Source organism: Mesitornis unicolor, unplaced genomic scaffold (genome assembly GCF_000695765.1).
Source record: "Mesitornis unicolor isolate BGI_N332 unplaced genomic scaffold, ASM69576v1 scaffold6237, whole genome shotgun sequence".
In the NCBI taxonomy this organism is placed as follows: Eukaryota; Metazoa; Chordata; class Aves; order Mesitornithiformes; family Mesitornithidae; genus Mesitornis; species Mesitornis unicolor.
The window spans coordinates 94,416-113,382 of NW_010194291.1; the positions used below are offsets into that span (position 1 = coordinate 94,416).

General features: G+C 41.9%; 2 protein-coding genes across 3 annotated transcripts in view; one reads left to right on the plus strand and one right to left on the minus strand.

The window, feature by feature from the left end:
- ARVCF (armadillo repeat gene deleted in velocardiofacial syndrome) overlaps positions 1 to 9,375 on the plus strand; it is a 98,854-nt gene extending 89,479 nt beyond the window's left edge. The window contains exons 16-18 of one of the 2 annotated variants that reach the window (XM_010187741.1): positions 4,009 to 4,100; positions 6,144 to 6,257; positions 7,691 to 8,849. In XM_010187741.1, coding sequence (XP_010186043.1) covers positions 4,009 to 4,100; positions 6,144 to 6,245 — 194 coding nt within the window. In that variant the 3' untranslated portion in view covers positions 6,246 to 6,257; positions 7,691 to 8,849. Of the gene's footprint in view, positions 1 to 4,008; positions 4,101 to 6,143; positions 6,258 to 7,690 lie in introns of both variants that reach the window. The other variant, XM_010187742.1, reaches the window with a different exon arrangement.
- An 8,600-nt stretch (positions 9,376 to 17,975) lies between these two features.
- COMT (catechol-O-methyltransferase) overlaps positions 17,976 to 18,967 on the minus strand; it is a 7,080-nt gene continuing 6,088 nt past the window's right edge. Inside the window, exon 4 of the mRNA XM_010187743.1 lies at positions 17,976 to 18,208. Coding sequence (XP_010186045.1) covers positions 18,029 to 18,208 — 180 coding nt within the window. The 3' untranslated portion in view covers positions 17,976 to 18,028. The remainder of the gene's footprint in view (positions 18,209 to 18,967) is intronic.

Below are 18,967 nucleotides of genomic sequence, written 5' to 3' on the forward strand. Positions count from 1 at the left end.
AGATGCCCTGTGTTCTTTGTCTTATGGGCATACTTACATGAGGAGCTGTTCTAGGCTGTATTTTCTGATTTTTAACTTCATTGTGGACTCTTGTATTCTGGAGCTTTTGTGCTTTTTCCAATCAGGAATGAACTATCAGCTATAAGGAAGAGAACATCAATGTGCAGTCCTCTGGATTTGTACCTCCAGTAGGCAGTTTGGTTGTATCCTCATATACTCCACGCCAGTCTACATTGAGCCTCTACAAGACACTGACCTCACTTAACGTTTGCAAAGAAAATGCACGACAGTACCAGAGAAAGCTGTTCAGCATCCCATCTTCTCTTTATTTCTTTATGTTGCAGAAAATCCTGTGCCCTGGTTTCAGCTGTGTGTTTTTCCATTGCCTTCCTCTCTTTTTTACTTCACTTGCCCTAAGATCTACTTTGTATTCACTGTCTTTTAGAGAATTCTCCTCTGTTTCCAGCTTTGTGTTGTTCATTTCATTTAATTCAGATGCTTCCAGGTTACATAGTTATCTTTCTGGTTTACCGCTTTGGTACTGAACTGGAATTGCCTCAAACACGTTAGAGTGTCCCAGTGCAGAATTCGGTGGGTTTCTGTGCCACACGTTAGAGGTACCCACCCATTAACCAGCTTCTTTCATCCCGCTCCCCAGCAGGGTACACAAGAGGGCTTGTTCCAAAACATCACCGTCTGCCTGCTGCTCATCTCTTGCTTCTTTTTATCGGAGTTCAGCTGTCTTGGTGCCTGGGCCTTTACTGTTAAACCCATGCTGACTTTTTTTCAAGATTGCAAAAGGAAAATTGCTCTTGGTATCTCACCTTATTTGCTAATGCTGAGGGGGCATCCTTCTCTGTAAGGGAAGTTAATTCATTATCATTGTGGCTAGGGAGGCAGAAAGATACGTTCCCCATCAGCTGGCATTACTAGACCAGTGAGATTCCTGTTGTCTGGAGCAGTGGGAAGGCCTAGGTAGAGTGTGGATGTCTTGGAAGATGGAAGAAAGTGTGTATTATGAGTTACTGTGAGATGCACTAGACAGCCCAGTGCAGAGATGGCTCAGGTCTGCCACACTTCATCAGCTCCAGACAAGTGGCTCTGCACCAAGTAATCTGAAGATCATCAATGCTTATTGTCACAGTGCTGCCTGAGGGTGGCTGTGACCCTGAGCTGTCTGCAGAAGCAGCAAAACTGTGATCTCGAGGCTGTATGCCAAATTTGTGAGTCCTCTAAAACTGAATTTGTGCTTCAATTAACCTACAGTCAGTTGGACAAGAGCATCTGGGAGCTGAGAATTGTTCAGAGCAGAGACACATAGTTCACATGCCCTTGTCCTACATGCCCATCTTCAGGCATAACTTTTCCTTTCTCCCCCTCTTCCTTTTTGGTGGGTCCAGAGGTTCAATCTTTAGAGGTGGAGAGCTGTGTGAGGGCACAGATGGACTGACACCCAGCAGGCATTTGGTCCTGTAATCTGTAGTGACATAAAGGTGTTGCTGCAGAGTGAATGGGAGATAGTGAAGCAATACAGAAGACAACAAGCAGAGAGTTGAGAGAGAGGAATGAACAAGCCAAGAATGGGACATGCCTCTATTGACCAGTACAACTTTTGTCTATACATTGGATTGTGTTAGCTCAAAATAATGCACTTATACCTTGAAGCAGTAAGATCTGTATAGGTCTCCTCTATGCCACAGAAACAGAGTTAATTCTGATCACTTTTCAGAATGAACCTGAAACATGGGAGAATCAGTACTCACTAATTTCATTGGAGGGCTGTGGTCCTTGGAGCACTGAGGTCTTGCTTCTCTGATGCAGCCTCCTTCAAGATAGCTCTCATTTTATTAGGTCAAATCATACACTTCCTATCTCTGCTGCCGCTTATCTTGACAGTCACAGCACAGTGTGTGGTTTTCAGAAGCACATAATCTATTAGTGCCGATGTGCACGGCACCATTAGCACACAGACCCCACAGCAGTGGGCTGACAGTATGAATTGCAAAACACGTTGGAACTTTAATATGAAAAACAAAGTTCTTGGCCGTTCTTTGTTGTAGATTACTGCCACTGTGCAAAGCTTGATCTTCCTGTTGCTGCTGTCCTGGCTGAGCGGGATTTCTAATTTTTAGTAGTATTAAAGAACTGTTGTGCTTTTACATTTCTGTGGTTGCAGTCCTTACTTCAGACCTTGCTCCGTGGGCAGTGTCACAGCTGCTGTACTTAGTAGCTGTTGCTTTCTGGGGTTTCCTTTGTATCCTGGCAATTAATTTGAAAAATGTTTTTGGATCACCCATGTTGATGGCACTACAAAAATGCAAAGTGATCCATTACCTCATTGTGAGTGTAATTAATATTAGATTGTAAAAAGCTACTGCTCAGCTATTGTGAGTTTCATTTTTTGAGGGAGTCAGCACGTTTCCATCATTTAACTACATCCTTATGTGAACTATTTACTCCTAAATAAATGATGGATTTTTAGATTAGGATATGACTTACTAGCAGCATTCATGCCTGTCATTTGAAAGAGAATTACTGGTCATGTGTTCCTCCACAAATGCCGGCTGGGTAGCCAGATGCAGCTGGTAGGCTTCAGGTTTTTTCTTTTTTGTTCTAAAGGAATAGCCAAGATTGTTGGGCATCTTCGCTGTCAACAAATAATTATAAGTAAAGCTCTGTGTAGCAGTTATTTGCAAGTTTTAAGATCTGTGTTCTACATGTATAACTCACAAAATTCTTCAGTTATTTTTAGGCAGCGTGGTAAAATAATCTGTTACTATCCATGAGATGTCATAAATATATGCTATTTCAGGTGCTTGTTGCAGGTCTGTGTGCACTTTGATTCATTAAATACACAGGAAAACTTGAGCTCTTTTCAAAACTAACCTGGCTGTGGCCAGAATAAACATTATTTAGGGCCATGCTCTGCGGCTGTTTGGTACAAGTCCCTTGAGCTGTATGTGCTTCTGTCATGTGGGCAAACAGTGCCTCTTTATGCCACAGCAACCCCACAGAAAACATGACTTACTTTTCCTTAATAACCTGTTGCAGGCAAGTAACAAACCAAGAGAGGAGCATTTTGATAGTTTATGTGAAGGCTTTTTGTGGTATTCTGAAAACCCAGTTTGTCAGGACGTGAAAACAATGATCCTGCACTTACAGAGGGGAAAACAAAAGCCTACAGGGAGCTATAAATTTGAGTGTCGTCTACTCCAGATTACAATGCTGTCAAAGCAGAGCGGGAGAGGATCTATTTGTCACTGATAATGAGGGAAATTTGGTGCATCAGGAACATAAATTAAGATTTGCATTGGCTGACAATGATTCAAAGCAATGGTTCTGAAATAATTAGAGCCATTTCTTTATAAAACACACTCACACTTTCCTTCCTTGTGTTCATCACGCTTTCATACTGTTTCTTAGTTGTCAGGAGAAAGAGCACCAACAGGTGCTACTTTGTAATGAAACACAGCCCAAGCACAGCAGGGTTTGCATCACGATTTCTTCCAACTCGACAGGCCCTTTTTCTCAGTGCGCTGAAAGGGACTCTTCCAAATTATTGTCATGTCCTGCTAGCAGTACGGCTCAGGAGGAGTGGGAACATGCTGCAGAGCGTTCAGAGAATGAACACAGCCAATTAATCAGGCTGCTAAGCAAGGAACACAAGATTTGGGCTGAATTTGGAGCTCATTAGCCACAGGGCATGAGATGACGACTTGCTGCTTTCCTTGGGCACACTAAAAACTGCAGCAGGCTAGGATGAAAACAGTGCTGCTTGCTAATGAGTGCCAGCATCTGGCAGTGATATAAAAAGAGGGCTTTTCTGATTTGTTTTAAGCTGATAAAAATGAAATTTCAGAGCTGCAGTGCATGTGAAAAGCAGGCTGCCAGCATCTTTGGGTTGATGGTTTATTTTCCTGTTTCTTTGCTGGAGAATTCTGCTCCCATCAGCTCTGGTTTAGCTTTTGTTTGTGCTTTGTGCCTGACTGTCGTGTTATTTCTCCTCAGATGGGTACTCCACTATCGATCACCGGGAGAAGGAGCGCAAATACAAGACGACTGATAACACAGGGGATGCCTCAGAGAAAGAACCTTTAAAAGTGAGCTTCCTCTTCCTGCTATGAATGCTAGTTAGTGCCTTTAAAAGAAAAGAAGCCTGGCATCCTAAGCAAGAAATGTAGGGTAGTCACTCACCAGAGGGCTGTAAAGGGCTTTTTAATTTTTTTTTTAATATAAAGGCGCTATTTCATAAATTTGCACTTGGATAACTAGAAATAAAAGCAAAATGCTGCTTTCTAGTGCAGGAGCAAATACAGGAAATCACTGTATTCTTGTAAATGGGGTTTTAAAAATAGAAAGTGTTTGTTCTGTCACCCTCATCTAGGCACCATTCCCTAGCCCTAAAGTGTATAATTGTGCTCAGACTTTGTGCTAAGAACAGTCACTTCAGGCTGTCACTCTGCTTTATTGTTTTCACCGTGAGAAGTAGGTGTGAGCTTGTGTGTCTGTGTGCAGCAGTGTGGTGAACTGTATTTGTTTCCCCAGCACTCATTCACAGTCCTGATGGTGGATTATGGGCATGGGCCAAGGAGATGGAGAAGGAGGGAGAGACATGCATAGTTACGTGTGTGCCTTCTAAAAACAAATTTAGACAACTTTACAGTTGGAAAAAAAACCCTTACTTCACAAAGCTCGTTGTATTGTGGATTGTGTGCATATGTGGGTTAGTAGGCTCTGTGTAATTCCTGTTGTATTGCTACGCCTTTTCAGTAGACCTTTTTAAAGGCCACTTAATGCCGTGGCCATCAGTTCTCCACGGCCTCAAAACAAGGCTGTGTTTTCCCCTGGGGAAGTAATTTCGAGGAAGAAGGGGAGGAAGAGGCGGATTCATTGAAACAAGAGTCAGTGATAGGAAACCCTCTTGTTAGTCTGCAGGAGGCTGTCCGTAATAACCTTCAGCACATTGCTGATAATACCAGGAAATCCAGGTGATTCATGTGGAGTGGAAACAAACTTCAATTAAAAAGAAAACCCACTCAGGGAAATAAAAATGTGATTTGGAGAAAAATCTCTCCATAGATCATGAATTAGGAAGATGTCCCGCTGCATCAGGCTGCCCATATTAACTTGCTTGTGCATTTCCTGCTGGGTCCTGCCTTCAACGTGAGGAAGGGAAGTGGCTTAAATCCAGCTGAACATTTTTTTAAGCATGAATATCACTCTCGAATTTGCCAGCTCTGAGTATAGCTGCACCCTATTGGAGGCTGCCCAGTTGGATTTTTTGACAGAAGTGCTTGTGTTCCTTCATTAGTTGTTGGAACTGACAAAACCGAGCTGATAAGTCATGCAGTGTGCACCCCCCTACCGCAGTGTGGAAAGAGATGGCCCTGGTTGAACCGGTATCAACAAGATAAACTTTCACAGTTCTCCTATGTTTTGCAAAGACGCAGTGGGAGAGGGGGCACCAAATGCCATAAGAATGTTGGTCAGTAGGAGCTTGACAGAAAATGTCTCTCTAAGGAAAGTAGGCTAAGGCAGGAAAATTAACAAATACTTGTTATTTTTGCCACTCAAAATTCATTAAAGTGGTCCAATACAACCCTCAAAATCACATCAAGCAGCCCAAACTTCAGTGTATGTCTGAAGTGAAGCACAGCCCAGAGTTCTGTGAGTAGCTGCTTTGCTTTCATGAGAAAAAGAGAAGAAACATTTCACCTCAACATGTGTCCTCCATAGCCCGTGCTACCTCTTGATTTTAAGGACGAGGAGTAACCTGAATTCGGGCTGTTGCACACATCGAAGGTACACGCTACCATGCTCTCCGTTGGGCAGAGCTGAGTAGCTGCTACTTGCCCTTCTCCTTATGCTGTGAAACAGAAATATATCTGTGGGGTCTCCTGGCTTCTGAACTCTTTGATAACCATGGCTCTGCGGCTCAAGAGTGGCCGAAAATTGTGAATAATGATGGGGGGAAGTGCAGCCTTCTGGCTGTTGCAGGTGCTTTTGTCAGTATTGTGCCTTTGCTGATCTTGTTTCTTTCTCTACCACTAATTTGCTTGTGCTCCTTTAAGCTGACTTGTTTGGTGGTTTTGTTTGATTAATCCGCTCTGTTTTGCCTTTTAACTCCTCACCCTGTGCTGCAGAATGACACAAATAGGAAAAACATTAACAGGAGTAACAGGGCTTCGGTGAATCTGGTGGATGCCCGTGACATTAAACCCCAGCCTGTTGACTCCTGGGTCTAATTTGCATGCATGGTAGGTCCTTTTAATGGTAATTGGTGCTAGCGATTAACTTGTCTGGTGCATGATCTGTATCGCTGTGGAATTTCTTCAAGGCTAACTGCTAACTGGGTCCTTTCAGACAAATGAAAATGCATTTGAAATAAAAGCGGTGTTTATGTTATTCAGTGTTATCTTCGATGAAATGCAGTCAAACACCACTGTTTGATTAAAAAATAACCTGTCAAATAACCAGGCAGAAAATTAATATTGTGACTGATTGGTTGTCAGCTAAAATGTGAAAGATTTCTGCTAGATTAGATTTAGACTTAGGCTATGGGAACAAATTTGAATAGTGTGTTCCTGCTTCCAACCATGTTTTTCCTTCTGTTCTCATTAAGGATTAGCCTGAGACTTAGGGAGAAGCATATCCTTGACTAGTTATGGCTGTCCCCTAAGGTTCCCATGAATTACACAGCCCTGCCCATCTGCAGAAAAGCTGCTGACTGTACACAAGTTACTTTGCAAAGAGAGATGATTTTGGTTACATGGTATAAACATGGACCCACAGCTCCACTTCTCAATTACTTATTTTTCCCCTTGTTGCTAAAGAAAGGTGCCTTTTTGTCGCTTTCTAGTTCTCAGCCTTTGCCATGTGCCAAATTCCTCAGTAATGTCACTGGCCTTTCTTCACTGCTGCCACTGCTAATCTGTATCTTGCTGTTTTGCTAGACAGCCCTCTACCCCAGTTATACCTTCTGGCACTCCATCAGATGCTGTGTTTGGAACAGCAGGGTTTGTGCCCCTGGCTATGACTAAAGGAAAATGTTAGTGGCTGTCAGGAAGGCATTGGGCAGCTTTCCCATCAGAGTGGACAACAGGCCTTTAAAGGCCAAGTTCCAAAACATGGAGCATTGCCCACCCCCATAATTCTACATGGAAATCACTTGTGTGAGTAGGTGAGAAAACTCATGTATGTTTTTGGGTGGTGGTGGTGGATTTTTTTTTTCCCCCTCCCTCTTTTAAGAGTCCAGTAGAATTGCTAAGTGTTTACAGATTGATTGTGTCCCTGGGTTGGAAGCACCTGCCCAGAGCAGTCTTTCACCATTGCCAGGGGCTCCTCTGCAGCCATGGAGCAGGCCCTGGCACTGTTGTCTTCCCACAGCTGTTCAGCACGGTGTGGGGCAGCAGTGTTGGTTCAGCCAAAGGGCAAAGATAAATGTGTGTGTGTGTGTATTCCCTGTACACATCACTCCTGCACTGTTCCCCGAAGCATTTGAAGGCTTACAGGTGTGGTACAGACTTTGTAAAAGGAAGTCTGTGCTCATTTTCTCCCAGTTATACCCTTCACTGAACCCATATATTTGGGGTAGGTTGGTGTGTCCAGTCATTGTCCTACCATTGGGTGAAGGAGATCGCCAAGGTCACATTATTTGCTGGTATTAACCAGTTTTGACTTTATTTTGCAGGGCTAGAGTCCAACCACATTTTTTTTAATTGAGGGGGAGAAGCAAACATTGAATCGACACAGAGGATCTCATCAGTCACCACTGCCATTCAGATCTGGAGGGCGCTGCATCACTGACCAGGCTGCAGATTCTAGGAGGATGTGGGGAGAAAACACAACTGACTGCCATTGCCAGCCCTGGAGCACCATGCCTTACAGCGAGACGATTTGCTTTTTAACTCCGTTACATTCCCACCAGAAATAGCCACCGCCTCCCCCTCCCTCCCACTCCTGCACGAAGAAAGCAAGCAAGAAAAGAGAATCCAAGTTTCCATCTAGCTGGCTGTGTTCTTAGGTGACTCTTACGTGTGGATGGTGCCAAGTATGAGAAGTGAAGGTCACACGGCAGCAAAGAAGACAGCTTCACAAGTGAAAGAAAGTGCAGAATATTTGGAATAATATCGTAGGTGTAGCCACGAAGATAATAGCACTTTTCTGGTTTTGGGCTCGTTGTTTTGGGTTTTTTTGTTTTGTTTTGGGGGGTTTCTTTTGAACTGTGAATCTAACATTTTTAAAGGCTTTTTGAAAAAAAGTGTAGATTTTCTTTATTATTTCCACAGAAAGTGCTGGAATGTTGAGTGGGTTTATTGGATTTCAATGAAGGGAGAAAATGCAGAACAAAAACTGTTAAACGCTGGTCAGATGAACTGGAGAGTGGGTGACAAAATTGATGCAAGCTGTATAATCTGCTTTTAGAGTAAGCTATATCAATCACAGTGCTATATTATCATTATAATCTGGTGTACAATACTTCTGCCTTTTGAATTCTGTAATGCCTCTTTTTATTTCCACATACTGAAAAGCAGTTTATTGAAGGTTACAGTTCCCCAGTTCAGAAATCTATGCTGAGAAATGGAGTTGGCTGGCTTTTTATTTTCTTGTTCTCAAAGATTGCAATAAGGAGCTTCTACATTTTAAATGTACCAGTGTTGCATTGATGATGATTAACAGTTTCTTTTGCCATAGCTGTTAACAAATTGGAAGAAAATAGGAGCTTTTTCGTAGAATGTCTTATTTTGAACACGCTATAAATCGTAGATGGGTCTGTGACTTATGGTAAATTTATCATTGTTGGATCCATGTTTGCTTTGGGCTATAGATCCTGATGAAAAATGCCACAAAGGGAACTGGTTTGGCATTTTTTAAATCATCATCATGATTTCTGTGTTTCTTTGGTTTTGTTTTGAGATTAGGTATTTCATTGGTGTGAAAATCACCCATGTGCAACGGTTATCCTCTAAGATGCCAAGGCCTGCTTTGTGTAAGGGGGAGATGTTACCTCACGAGAACGTACTCTGCATATATGGTATCTGGTAATGCCATGAACTAAATGACTTCAGATCACTGATTTTCTCCAGGCATTGGTCAAGGGAGGGCAGCAGATGAGAATAGGAAGCAAATGTCTTACTGGTAGCACCAGAGGCCTTTTGCTGATTTTATTTGGTTGCCACTGTTCTTTGATTGCCACATTTAGTTTTAAACAAGCTCCTAAAAACGGTGTGACTGGAAAGCACATTTCTGAATCTAGAAACATCATTTGAGGTTTTCAGTGCCTGCCGTTTCCTTTGTAATTAAGAAGGGGAAATACCCAACAACCTCACCTCCTCCAAAATATTACTGTAATAGTAAACATCTAAAGCTTTTTGTAAAAAAAATTGAAAAACTTAAAAAAAAAAAAAGCAAGTACCAAGAGCTTTGTATCTTCTTGAGTATATTAAAATTTGACATGAATACATATATATAAATAAATAAATAAATCTATATATCTATATATATATATTGTTGTGCAGAGGATAGGGTAACAAAACCATGTAAAGTAGTTTGCAGGAGAGGGAAGCATTTGTTGATTCAGGGAAAAAGACTGATGCCAGAAGCTGTCAGTGATTTGGATGATACCTGTGCTCCTTCGCACCCTCCCTTTTTTGATCCTCATCTTCCATGTACGTTGCAGCGGTCACTTCTGAATCCTGGGGAAGGTGAAGTTGCTTGGAGCAAATTAAGATAGAAAAGATTTGTTTTTTCACCTGCATGAGAGTCCTGTTGGGCCAAAGATGCTCAGCGGATCAAGAGAAGCAAAGAGATACATCTGTGATTATCTGCATTTGTGTCAGGGCAGTGTCTCTATGTGTAGACATAAAGTGTGGCAATGAAACCAGATACATAGTCTGACTGTATATTATATCAATGGTGCTCTTTTCATACTTGTTCTGCCAATATGCGGAGACCCTTTTAACCAAGCTACACAGAAGAGTTTTATATCACTTTTGGTTATGTACTTGGTGTATTCTTTTTGTATATGAAAGGATTTTTTAAAAAACGTTCAGTAATTAGCAATGGAACCTGCTTTGTAGCTGTAGAACAGTGTAAGAGAAGGGCCGTGCTGTCAGTCTGTCCCTGATCTACTTCAAACCATATATTTACCAAAGGAGTCTGAGCAAAAGTTCACTTAAAATAAAGACCTGACTGTTGAAAGGAGTCTCTGCTAAGACTTTGTGATTTAGTTATTGTACAGATATTTCAAAGCCAGCAAGAGGTTAACAGAGAAAACTGCAGGAAGGGGGAAGTGATGTGACTAGGGGCCCAATTATGTCCTTGACCTCCTATCCCAGATATCCCATGGCTTTCAGTGGGGCAGTACAGGGACAGTCAATATCTGGATTGGAATTTACTTTGGTCTCTGTCATTAGGGGGCTAAAAACACTGTGGAGTAATTGAGGAACAAATTCAGATCCTATCCCACTTTCTCCAGAAGTCCTTTTCGTATTTACACTGCATCCTGTGATAAGCAACCCCCCCTGCCATGTTAGATGGCATTGGCTGCCCAGGGTCATTGTGGCAAACTGTTCTTTGTTTTCCTGGGGTAAGCGTTGATGGCAGCCAGTGTAGTTGTGAGCTCATGACATGGTTTATTGCTGCAGAAAAGCAAAGGATGGTATATCAAGACATCAGATACCAAGTCCGTGTGCCAAGACTTCCCCTGGGAATCACACGTCTTACCCCTGCCCTTCCCATGCCTTACAATAATGAGAAATTTCCAAGTATGTAGCAATAAACCATCATTTACCCATCCTGGTTTTTTTTTCTTCTCACCAAACTATTGTTTGGATGCTGAGGGAGGAAAATGGATCCGGGGGTGACTTGCATGTGAGACTATCGCCTTGTATTGTCAGCCTACCTGCTGAAGTCCAAAGCAAGATACTTTGAACTAGGTCTGATGGTTTAATGTCCTTTTTATCTATGGCCACAAGCTCGCTGGTGGGACGTGTTCCCACACCTGCCCTTACCTCTCCCCATGTTGGCGCAAATGCGAGTGGCTGTTTGAGCTGTTCTGGGATGTGGGTGGATGAACCTGTAATTGTTGTATTTTGGCAGCAGGGACTGTATGTAAAGAAAGGAAAGCGGCAGTGTGTGTGACTAAAGCTGCAGTAGAGTCTAGAGTCTCCTGCTAAAAGGCAGGCAGTGCTTTTTAGGGCTCAGGTATGTGACCTCCTCTTTCCACTGTGAAAACTGGAGGGAATCTGCCTGCAAAAAGGGTGGGTATAGAAAAGATGTGTACCTGCAGAAATTCTAGTGGGAGGGATGGTTGTGGAAGGAAATGGTGTTGCAAGACTCCTGCTAAAGAGGAGGAGGAAATGTGATGGCCCAGTGAGGCCTGAAATAACACAGGGGAAGAGAGGGACTTCTGATGGCAAGTAAGTACTGCAGGACTTTCTTCCCAGGGGGGTGGCTTGCACATCTCCCAAGCATCTTCACGAAGCTGTGGAGGTTTAAAAACAACAACGTTGTGTGTCAAGGCTCCCCTGGAGAAGCATCAAGTTTGGCTGTGGAGTGTGTGAGCAACTGTTCTTGTGCCTACAGCTTCCCATGTTGGTCTGTGCAGAACCCAAGAAGGAGAGTTAGAAAGGCAAGGCTTGTAGTTTCTGTCTTGGAATTAAGTAGCAGCTTAGCCATAAGTGTAACTTGACAACCCAACTTGCTAGCTTGAAATGCTCCGCAGTGAACAGCTTGGGCAGCCACAGGTCCTGATCTTTAGCATCTTCTGGGCAAAACACCCACCTGTCCTAGTTGTACTCCTGTGCATTCAGACATGGCAATTCTGAATGTATCTGGATCAGGAAAGCAGATGTTGTCTCTGGTGACAAGACATCACAGAAGGGACTGACCTGGGGACTAGGAACTGACTTGCTGTGAGTGACACATGAATAACACAGGCGGTGGCCTGTTCGTTACAGCAGAGTAGTAAGTTCTTGCCAACTCTGTGCAGTTCTCGCTGATGCTTTCTAGCATGTAAGGCTTATGCTGGGCAAAGTGGTTTTCACTCCTAGAGTAGTTCCATGAGACTGAAGGTGGTGAGTTACCTTCTGTTACTTGCCTTAAAGTTGAGCACGAAAGCTCAGCTGCCTGTGAGAGAGGCGCACGTGTTAAACTCTTTGAGTAAGCAAAGCTTCAGAAGCCAAATGGGCGCATTAGAGTGGCTATAGCCTCTTCTGCTGTCCGACTGCCCACTCAGTGGAAAACTATAGTGTGCCAATAACTTCAGCCAGCATTTTTGTGCTGTTGGGGTGGAGTCATGCTCTCAGTTTTTGAAGGTGTTTATATAGGCATAGTTTCTTGCGAAATTTGTTTTGATGCCCCTAAAATCTGGTGTTTCCTTATCTTTGACAGAGAAGTTCTCTGATTTATTGGTACAGTAACTAATCTAGTGTATTTAAGGGGAAGGTATTATGAACCTTTTTTTTCTCTTAAGTTTTACATCAGAGTAGGATGTTCTGAAGTCCAAGGTGAGGAGGAAGATAGCGCAGATGCTACAAGGCCTGCCAATCTGGTTCTTACTGTTCAGAAAAACAAAATAACTAGACTAAGAAGCTTACTGGTAATTAGTAGCTAATGTGTTTGTAACTATCATGTGCCTTAAAATTTTCATGGTAGGAGAATAAAAAAAAAAAATCAACAATGTGTTTTCTGTAATACTGCTCAACATTCTCGCTGTAGTTTAGACTGGTGGGATTTTGCATTGTATTTACACTGTACTATAAACTGAAACACTTAGAATGGTTTGATTTTACAAGTATGGAGAGGAAAAAAAAGGTGGATTATGCTTTTCATAGAAGAAATGTTACCATGACAGAATGTATTATTATTATAGGATCTTTCCATAATGCAGACAAGTAGAATGCTTGTTAGAAACCAGGTATGTAGGATAACAATTTGGTGTGTTTTCAATAAACCATGCCTGGAAAGAATACATGTGCTATTGGTTATCTTTTTGTTACATCAGGTATCTCAAATATTCATTGGCTTGGCAACAGCAATTTTCTGTGGCAGGGGATTATTCAACCCTAGCTCAGGTCAGCACTCCGTATGTTAGTAAAGGTCAGTGGTAATGAGGGCAATCGGAATATCCTTTGAACTAGTATAGCTGGAAATTTTTTATTCATTGCCATACGCTGGAGTTGTAGCACAAAGTCCTGAAAGGACCCCAAACTGTAGATCATGGTTGTTTTTTCCTTTTTAATATACAAGTGTATTTCTCTGGGAAAGACATCTGTGTCACTGTTCAAAGGCCTGCACGTTTGTGACCACAAGCCAAACCTGAGGATGGCTTTTCCATTTGGGAAGTTATTACCCTTTCCCAGTTTAGTAATAAAATTGATGTAACTTTACAAAGACTTCACATTTCTGAAATGTGTGCAAGTATTCTCATAAATATGCATATAAGAGTAACAGAAAATCTTGTAAGTTTATTGTAGCAGTGTCTGAAGTTTTGATGACATGAGGAATTGTTGTTTTGGGGAGGCACCAAATAATTTACATTTGTTGCTCTGTGGGGGAGAAAAATCCAATACTGAAAAGTCACCCCTGTATTTCAAGTAACAGCCAGTTACTGACGGATCTTAATTCTCTTGAGGACTGTCTCTCCCTGGCATGTTTGTTCATCTGTGTGGATAAGATCAGTAGGGAGACTGATGCACCTAAACATATCATACCTACTGCCATGCCTTCATGAAGCGTGACAAAGCCCAGTAAATCTTCACAAGTGTGTTCTGCAAGGTCTTACAGATAGAGCAGAGGTCAGGTTTTCTGCGAGTGAAAGGCTGATGAATCAGTGGCAGTAACAGTTTGCCATGTGTTAATGCCTGATTGTACCATTCACAGCACTATGAGGTTCCATTTACTTGCGAATGCTCGCAAGCAGCACTTGGAAGGTCATCTTCAGCTCACCTTCCCTCCTTATTAATGCTGTTTTCAATGCATCCCTAGGATTTTTGTAAAATCAGCTCCACGTTCTGTTTTTGCAGCTGGAGGATCTAGTTTCACAAGTGCTGTGGTGAGATACTGGGCTCCTGGGTTTAGCATCTTGCTCCTAGGTATCACTGGCGTTCTGCTGCAGGGAGGAATCTGATTTTTACTGTGGATGCACTAATACAGCAATGAATAGCAGATGCTGTAGGTAAGGTACTGAGCTAAAACAAATATGTTACTTCTACAGCTGACCTTTTGTAGCTGTCAAAGTGATTTCATTTCCAGCTCATCACAGGTTGGGCCAATGGAAGCAGTGAGTCCTAGAGGTGAAAGGTTAACCTGGTAACAATGGGCAAGAAATACCACAGCCCTCATCTGTTCCAGGTTTCAGCAGTGTCTTGGAGGAATACTTTGTCCTCATGGGTCTCTTTCTCAGTGTCTTACTGTAAAGGTCTCTGTGCAGCTGAAGCACAGCAACGGCAGAATCTCATTCTGGTACAAGCTGAAAGAGAGGTTTTTTTACAGTGGGAGGTTGCTTCATAACAGAACCGTTAGCTGAGCTGTAGAGATAGAGACAAAGACTCTTGACTTTTTTACTACGCTTAGTGTGCGTGCACAGCAAACATAGCTGTTATTCATAAGTTATCACTGATTCCTACAACCAGATAAGCACACATCATGGCCCAGGTGGTGTCACCTTTGGTGGGAGAGTTGACATCTCAGCAGTCTCTCTCTTGCTGCTCTTGTAGGGGTTTCTGTAGGTTCTCCTCACTGCATCTGGTGCTTGACCCAATGCTCAAAACTTTTCAGTGGGGTGCTTTTCACTCCCTCATACCAATGGGAGGAAGCAGTAGCTCCTGTACAACCTTACAATGACTGCTGTTTGCTCTGATGAGTAATTTCTGCTGTAAGGATTGCTACATGGGTGCTGTTATGCTGTTTGCTATTAAATTAGGAAGCAAAAGGGACTTCTGCTGAGTGTTACTGCTTCAGAAATCCTTCTCCTCTTTTGTACACTGATTTAAGGATTCAGTTCAATATTTTGAAAGAAAACATCATGTCCCTTTGAGGTAACAGAGAGGCTCTGGCAGAAACCAGACCTCGCTTTCACATGCCTGAATCGCTAAGACAACCTAGAGAGTAGCTGTCATTTGGAGAATTGATCTCAATTAGCAGTAGTTGGTGGGATCGACTGTTTGTGACATGAGTGTGAGAATTGGCTGAAAGCTGTGTGGTGTTTTAGAGGAGTTCTTTCCATTGGGAGCTTCCTGTCAGTGGTAATGCTCTCAGTGGGCAGTTTTTAAACACGTGCTTCCAGATGCACAATTCCATACCTGTTTTGTGCAAGAACAGGTTGTCTTGTAATTACAACAGGCTGATGTTGCAGTAACTGTCAATAGGTTTTTTAGAGTGTATTTGAATTAGAGAGAGATGAGTTGTCTATCTTTTGCTTCTCCCAGAATTCAAAGCATGACTTTATTTTGAAAAGTACCTTTTCTCCCTGGGAGATTTCACATTCATGTGTCGATGACTGCAGATCATATCTGCTCAACTGACCAAAAGCCTCTTTTCTGATTGTCAGTCATGCAAGCAGAGTCAGGCTTTTTCCTTTTCATCTCTTGCCACCAATAATTAAGAGCATTTCAGAAGTGGAGTCAAGTGGAACATTTTTTCTTGCATACAGAATTCTGTAAATAATCTCACTGTGTTTAGTTTTTACAATTTGCCATGTGGGAGATCCTTTCTAATGAATTAAAATACATTTTTTTTATATTAAAAGGTGGGTGATACATTTCCACATATATCACACATGCATTATTCACTAATGCATCTTTTTTGAAATACCCATGCTAACTTTACAGGTTCCCTTCTTCCCTAATTTTCTTGACAATCTCTCAGATTGTAATTTGGCCATTAACTAGCAGTGGGAATGTATTTTTCCAGTTCTCTCTTGTAAAGTGCAGAACAGTCTACCTGTTTACTCTTATGCATCCTTCAGCATGTGTCTGAGACCCTGGTTTGTTTGTCAGTATGTGTTAAGTGCACTGCTATGGCAGGAGTGTCTAGGTGCAAAGGTGTTTAAAGCTAGAAACAAAAGAGGATTCTTTGGAATCATCATTTCATGACCTCAGGTATAAAGAAAAAAAATCTCTGGTCAGCTGTATGTATCCAGATTTTCTGATGTGCTCTAGAAACATGTATATGCCAATAAGTGGGCTTGAAGATTTTCTTTTATTTTGCAAACATTGTTGGGAATCACCTGAAGGACTTTGGCCCAGTGACTTTGAGTTGAGCCTGAATAACAAGAGGATGTGCTGCTAAACAAACTTACAGAATAAATCTTTAACATTCACACCAGGACAGATGGGAGTGCTGGAACTCAGGGTCTGCCCCTATGCAGGACAGCACAACAGAGTCACAAGGGGGTGCTTCTGCATAATCTAATCCAGTAATCTTGTGTCTTTCTTAATGTGTCAGAGTTTAAATTGTTAAAGATACTCTTAATAATGTTGTCTTCTCATATCCCTGTGAAGTGCACAAATTGCAAGCTGGCTGGGTCACTGTGGTTTGCTCAGTCAACGTCTAAACTGACTTTGTCACCTTGGCCTGTTCTAGTTTTCTTTTATGCTGCGGGGCAATTCTTCGCTATGCCCATTATTGGTGTCCTGGAGATGGATTTGCTGTAGCATACAGGCCAAGGTAGGTACCACTTCAGCAAGGTGGGCTATAGAAGGAAGAAGCTGATAACAGATCTCAAAGAATCATAAAGATGAGAATGAAAAATCAGTGATAACCAATCTGTTTTTCCGCTGCTGGATCTTTCTGTGGCTTTTTCAAGGCTGGAAATCCCAAGTGTGGTGCAGAATTAATGAGAAACAAAGGAAGTCACACACCTGCTCCATTGTTTTTTAGTTTTTATTTATAAATGTCACCATTGGCTTGTCATATAATCACAGCAGGAGATGCCAGGAAATGCTGGTGGATTTTTGCATTGGTCAGGTGAGCTAGAGACTTCAGATTTGTCTCTGTATTTTCTCAGTGACAACCCTCACCATTCACACTGTGTTAACACCACTGAGGTTAACCGAGCTGTGCAGTATTCACCTGGTAAAACCCATTCTTTCTGGTCTTTATTTTTATACAGCATCTTAAACATACAGAGCGCTTCAGAGTAAGCAGCTTGCCCTGCCCCTAAAAAGCACACACTACATACATACATACAGTATTATGAGGGGATAAACAGAATTTTTTCAAGGTCTCTGATACTATGTAGTCTTGGTGTACTTTTGGAAAGAGGCTGCTTCTTTTGTTATCTGTCTGTTACTGTGTTTATTTTAATCTATTTACTACTTAAGTTTTCCCTACCTCTGCATGGGCAGGTTATTGATTATTGAATATAAGATTATCAAATCTTATTTGTTTGTCTTCTGCAAACTTGTGTTATATTTTCTTATCACTGCATGGGTCTTTCTTCTTTTGGTGCATGACCTTTTCTGTAGCATAGAGATTACTAACTTTTGCAGTAACTATGCAGAAATCTGATCTCACAATAGGAACCTTCATTGCATTAAGTGTCATGCTAGTGATTTAGCAAAATCAGGGCTCCTTAAATGCTCTTTTCTTGCAACAAGCAAGCTTTTTTCCCACTCTTGATAGCTTTTTTCCACTCTTCATAATGATTAATTGGTTTGTCTTGGGGACATAAGTCTTCAGAAGTTGCAGCAACTTTTCTATCTTACCCTAAGCCCAAATTGTGGTTGTTCAGGTTTAAGCTTAAAATAACAGACTGCTGTTCAGTGATGTGTTGGTCAAGGCAAGGCAATGTGCATCCCCTTGGGTTTGCTGATTTATGTGAAACAATGGAACAGACCTTTGAAGAATAACCCTGCTTACTCCTGATCCTGGTTTCCACCTGGTCTAAAATGATCTCCGCTAGCACTTGCTTTAATCACAGGCTCCAAGATACAAAAAGAAAAAAAAAAAGTAAAGCATGGCCAAGTTAACTGTGCAGTTGCACTGATGTAATTTTAAACAAATGTTGACTGTTAATGGCTCTCTATCCCAAAAACACAGCCTTTTCCATAGCATCCTCAGTTTCCATATATTCCAGATGAGATAGGTAGTTAGTGCATTGGAAACGGGGGTTGTTGCGGATATAGTTAAGGAATTCTGGAGCTCCTGGGAAGATGACATTGTCAGCCAGAAGAACTGAGCCCTTCCTCAGCAAGTTGCATTCCTAGAAAGAAGAGAAATTGCTTCATGGTGGCTGTTAAGCAGACATGGGCTTGAATGTAATGTGCTTTCCTGTTAACTATGTCATATTCAAGTGCCTGCATCCAAAAATCCATTATGCTATGCTATGGGTTTGGAGGGAAAAAAAAAAAGACATGGGAGAACCTGAGTAACTCTCCAGTCCTTTGTGGTCATGTTTAACATGGTGACTTTTTCTGTTAACACAATCAGTAGAACATTAGAGATGTTGATAACATGTTGTGTCATTCAGATTCCGAATTGCAAATCAAGTGCAGTGGAGGTGTGCAGTTTGCTGCACAGATTGTTTCCAACTATGTCCAGGTGTTCAGTAAGATGGTTTTGTTTTGGCTCTCATGCCTAATGTTTGAAAACCTTTTTACTATGGCATTAACATGTTTAATACAGCTCTTAAGGTCACCTGGGAGACTGGTATGTACCAGTCTGCTTTGGGCAGTCTCAGTCAAACTCCAAAACCACTAAAAAAAGCTTTTCTGCACTTGTTTTCCTTTCATCTTGCATAACTTTCTGCCACTTTGTTCAGGAGCTGGGCGTGAAGCAGGGTTTGTGCACAATGAAGATCACTGACAAATTTTCACAAGGCATAATTATCCTGCAGTATTCACTTCAAGTGCAATGTTTATCCTCAGTAAACCTACAAACCTAATTTTTACTGGTATTTTTGTCTAGTAGAAGTTGCTTATCTGAGCTTACCAGCTGTTTTAAAACAGCCTGTAGTTCAGCA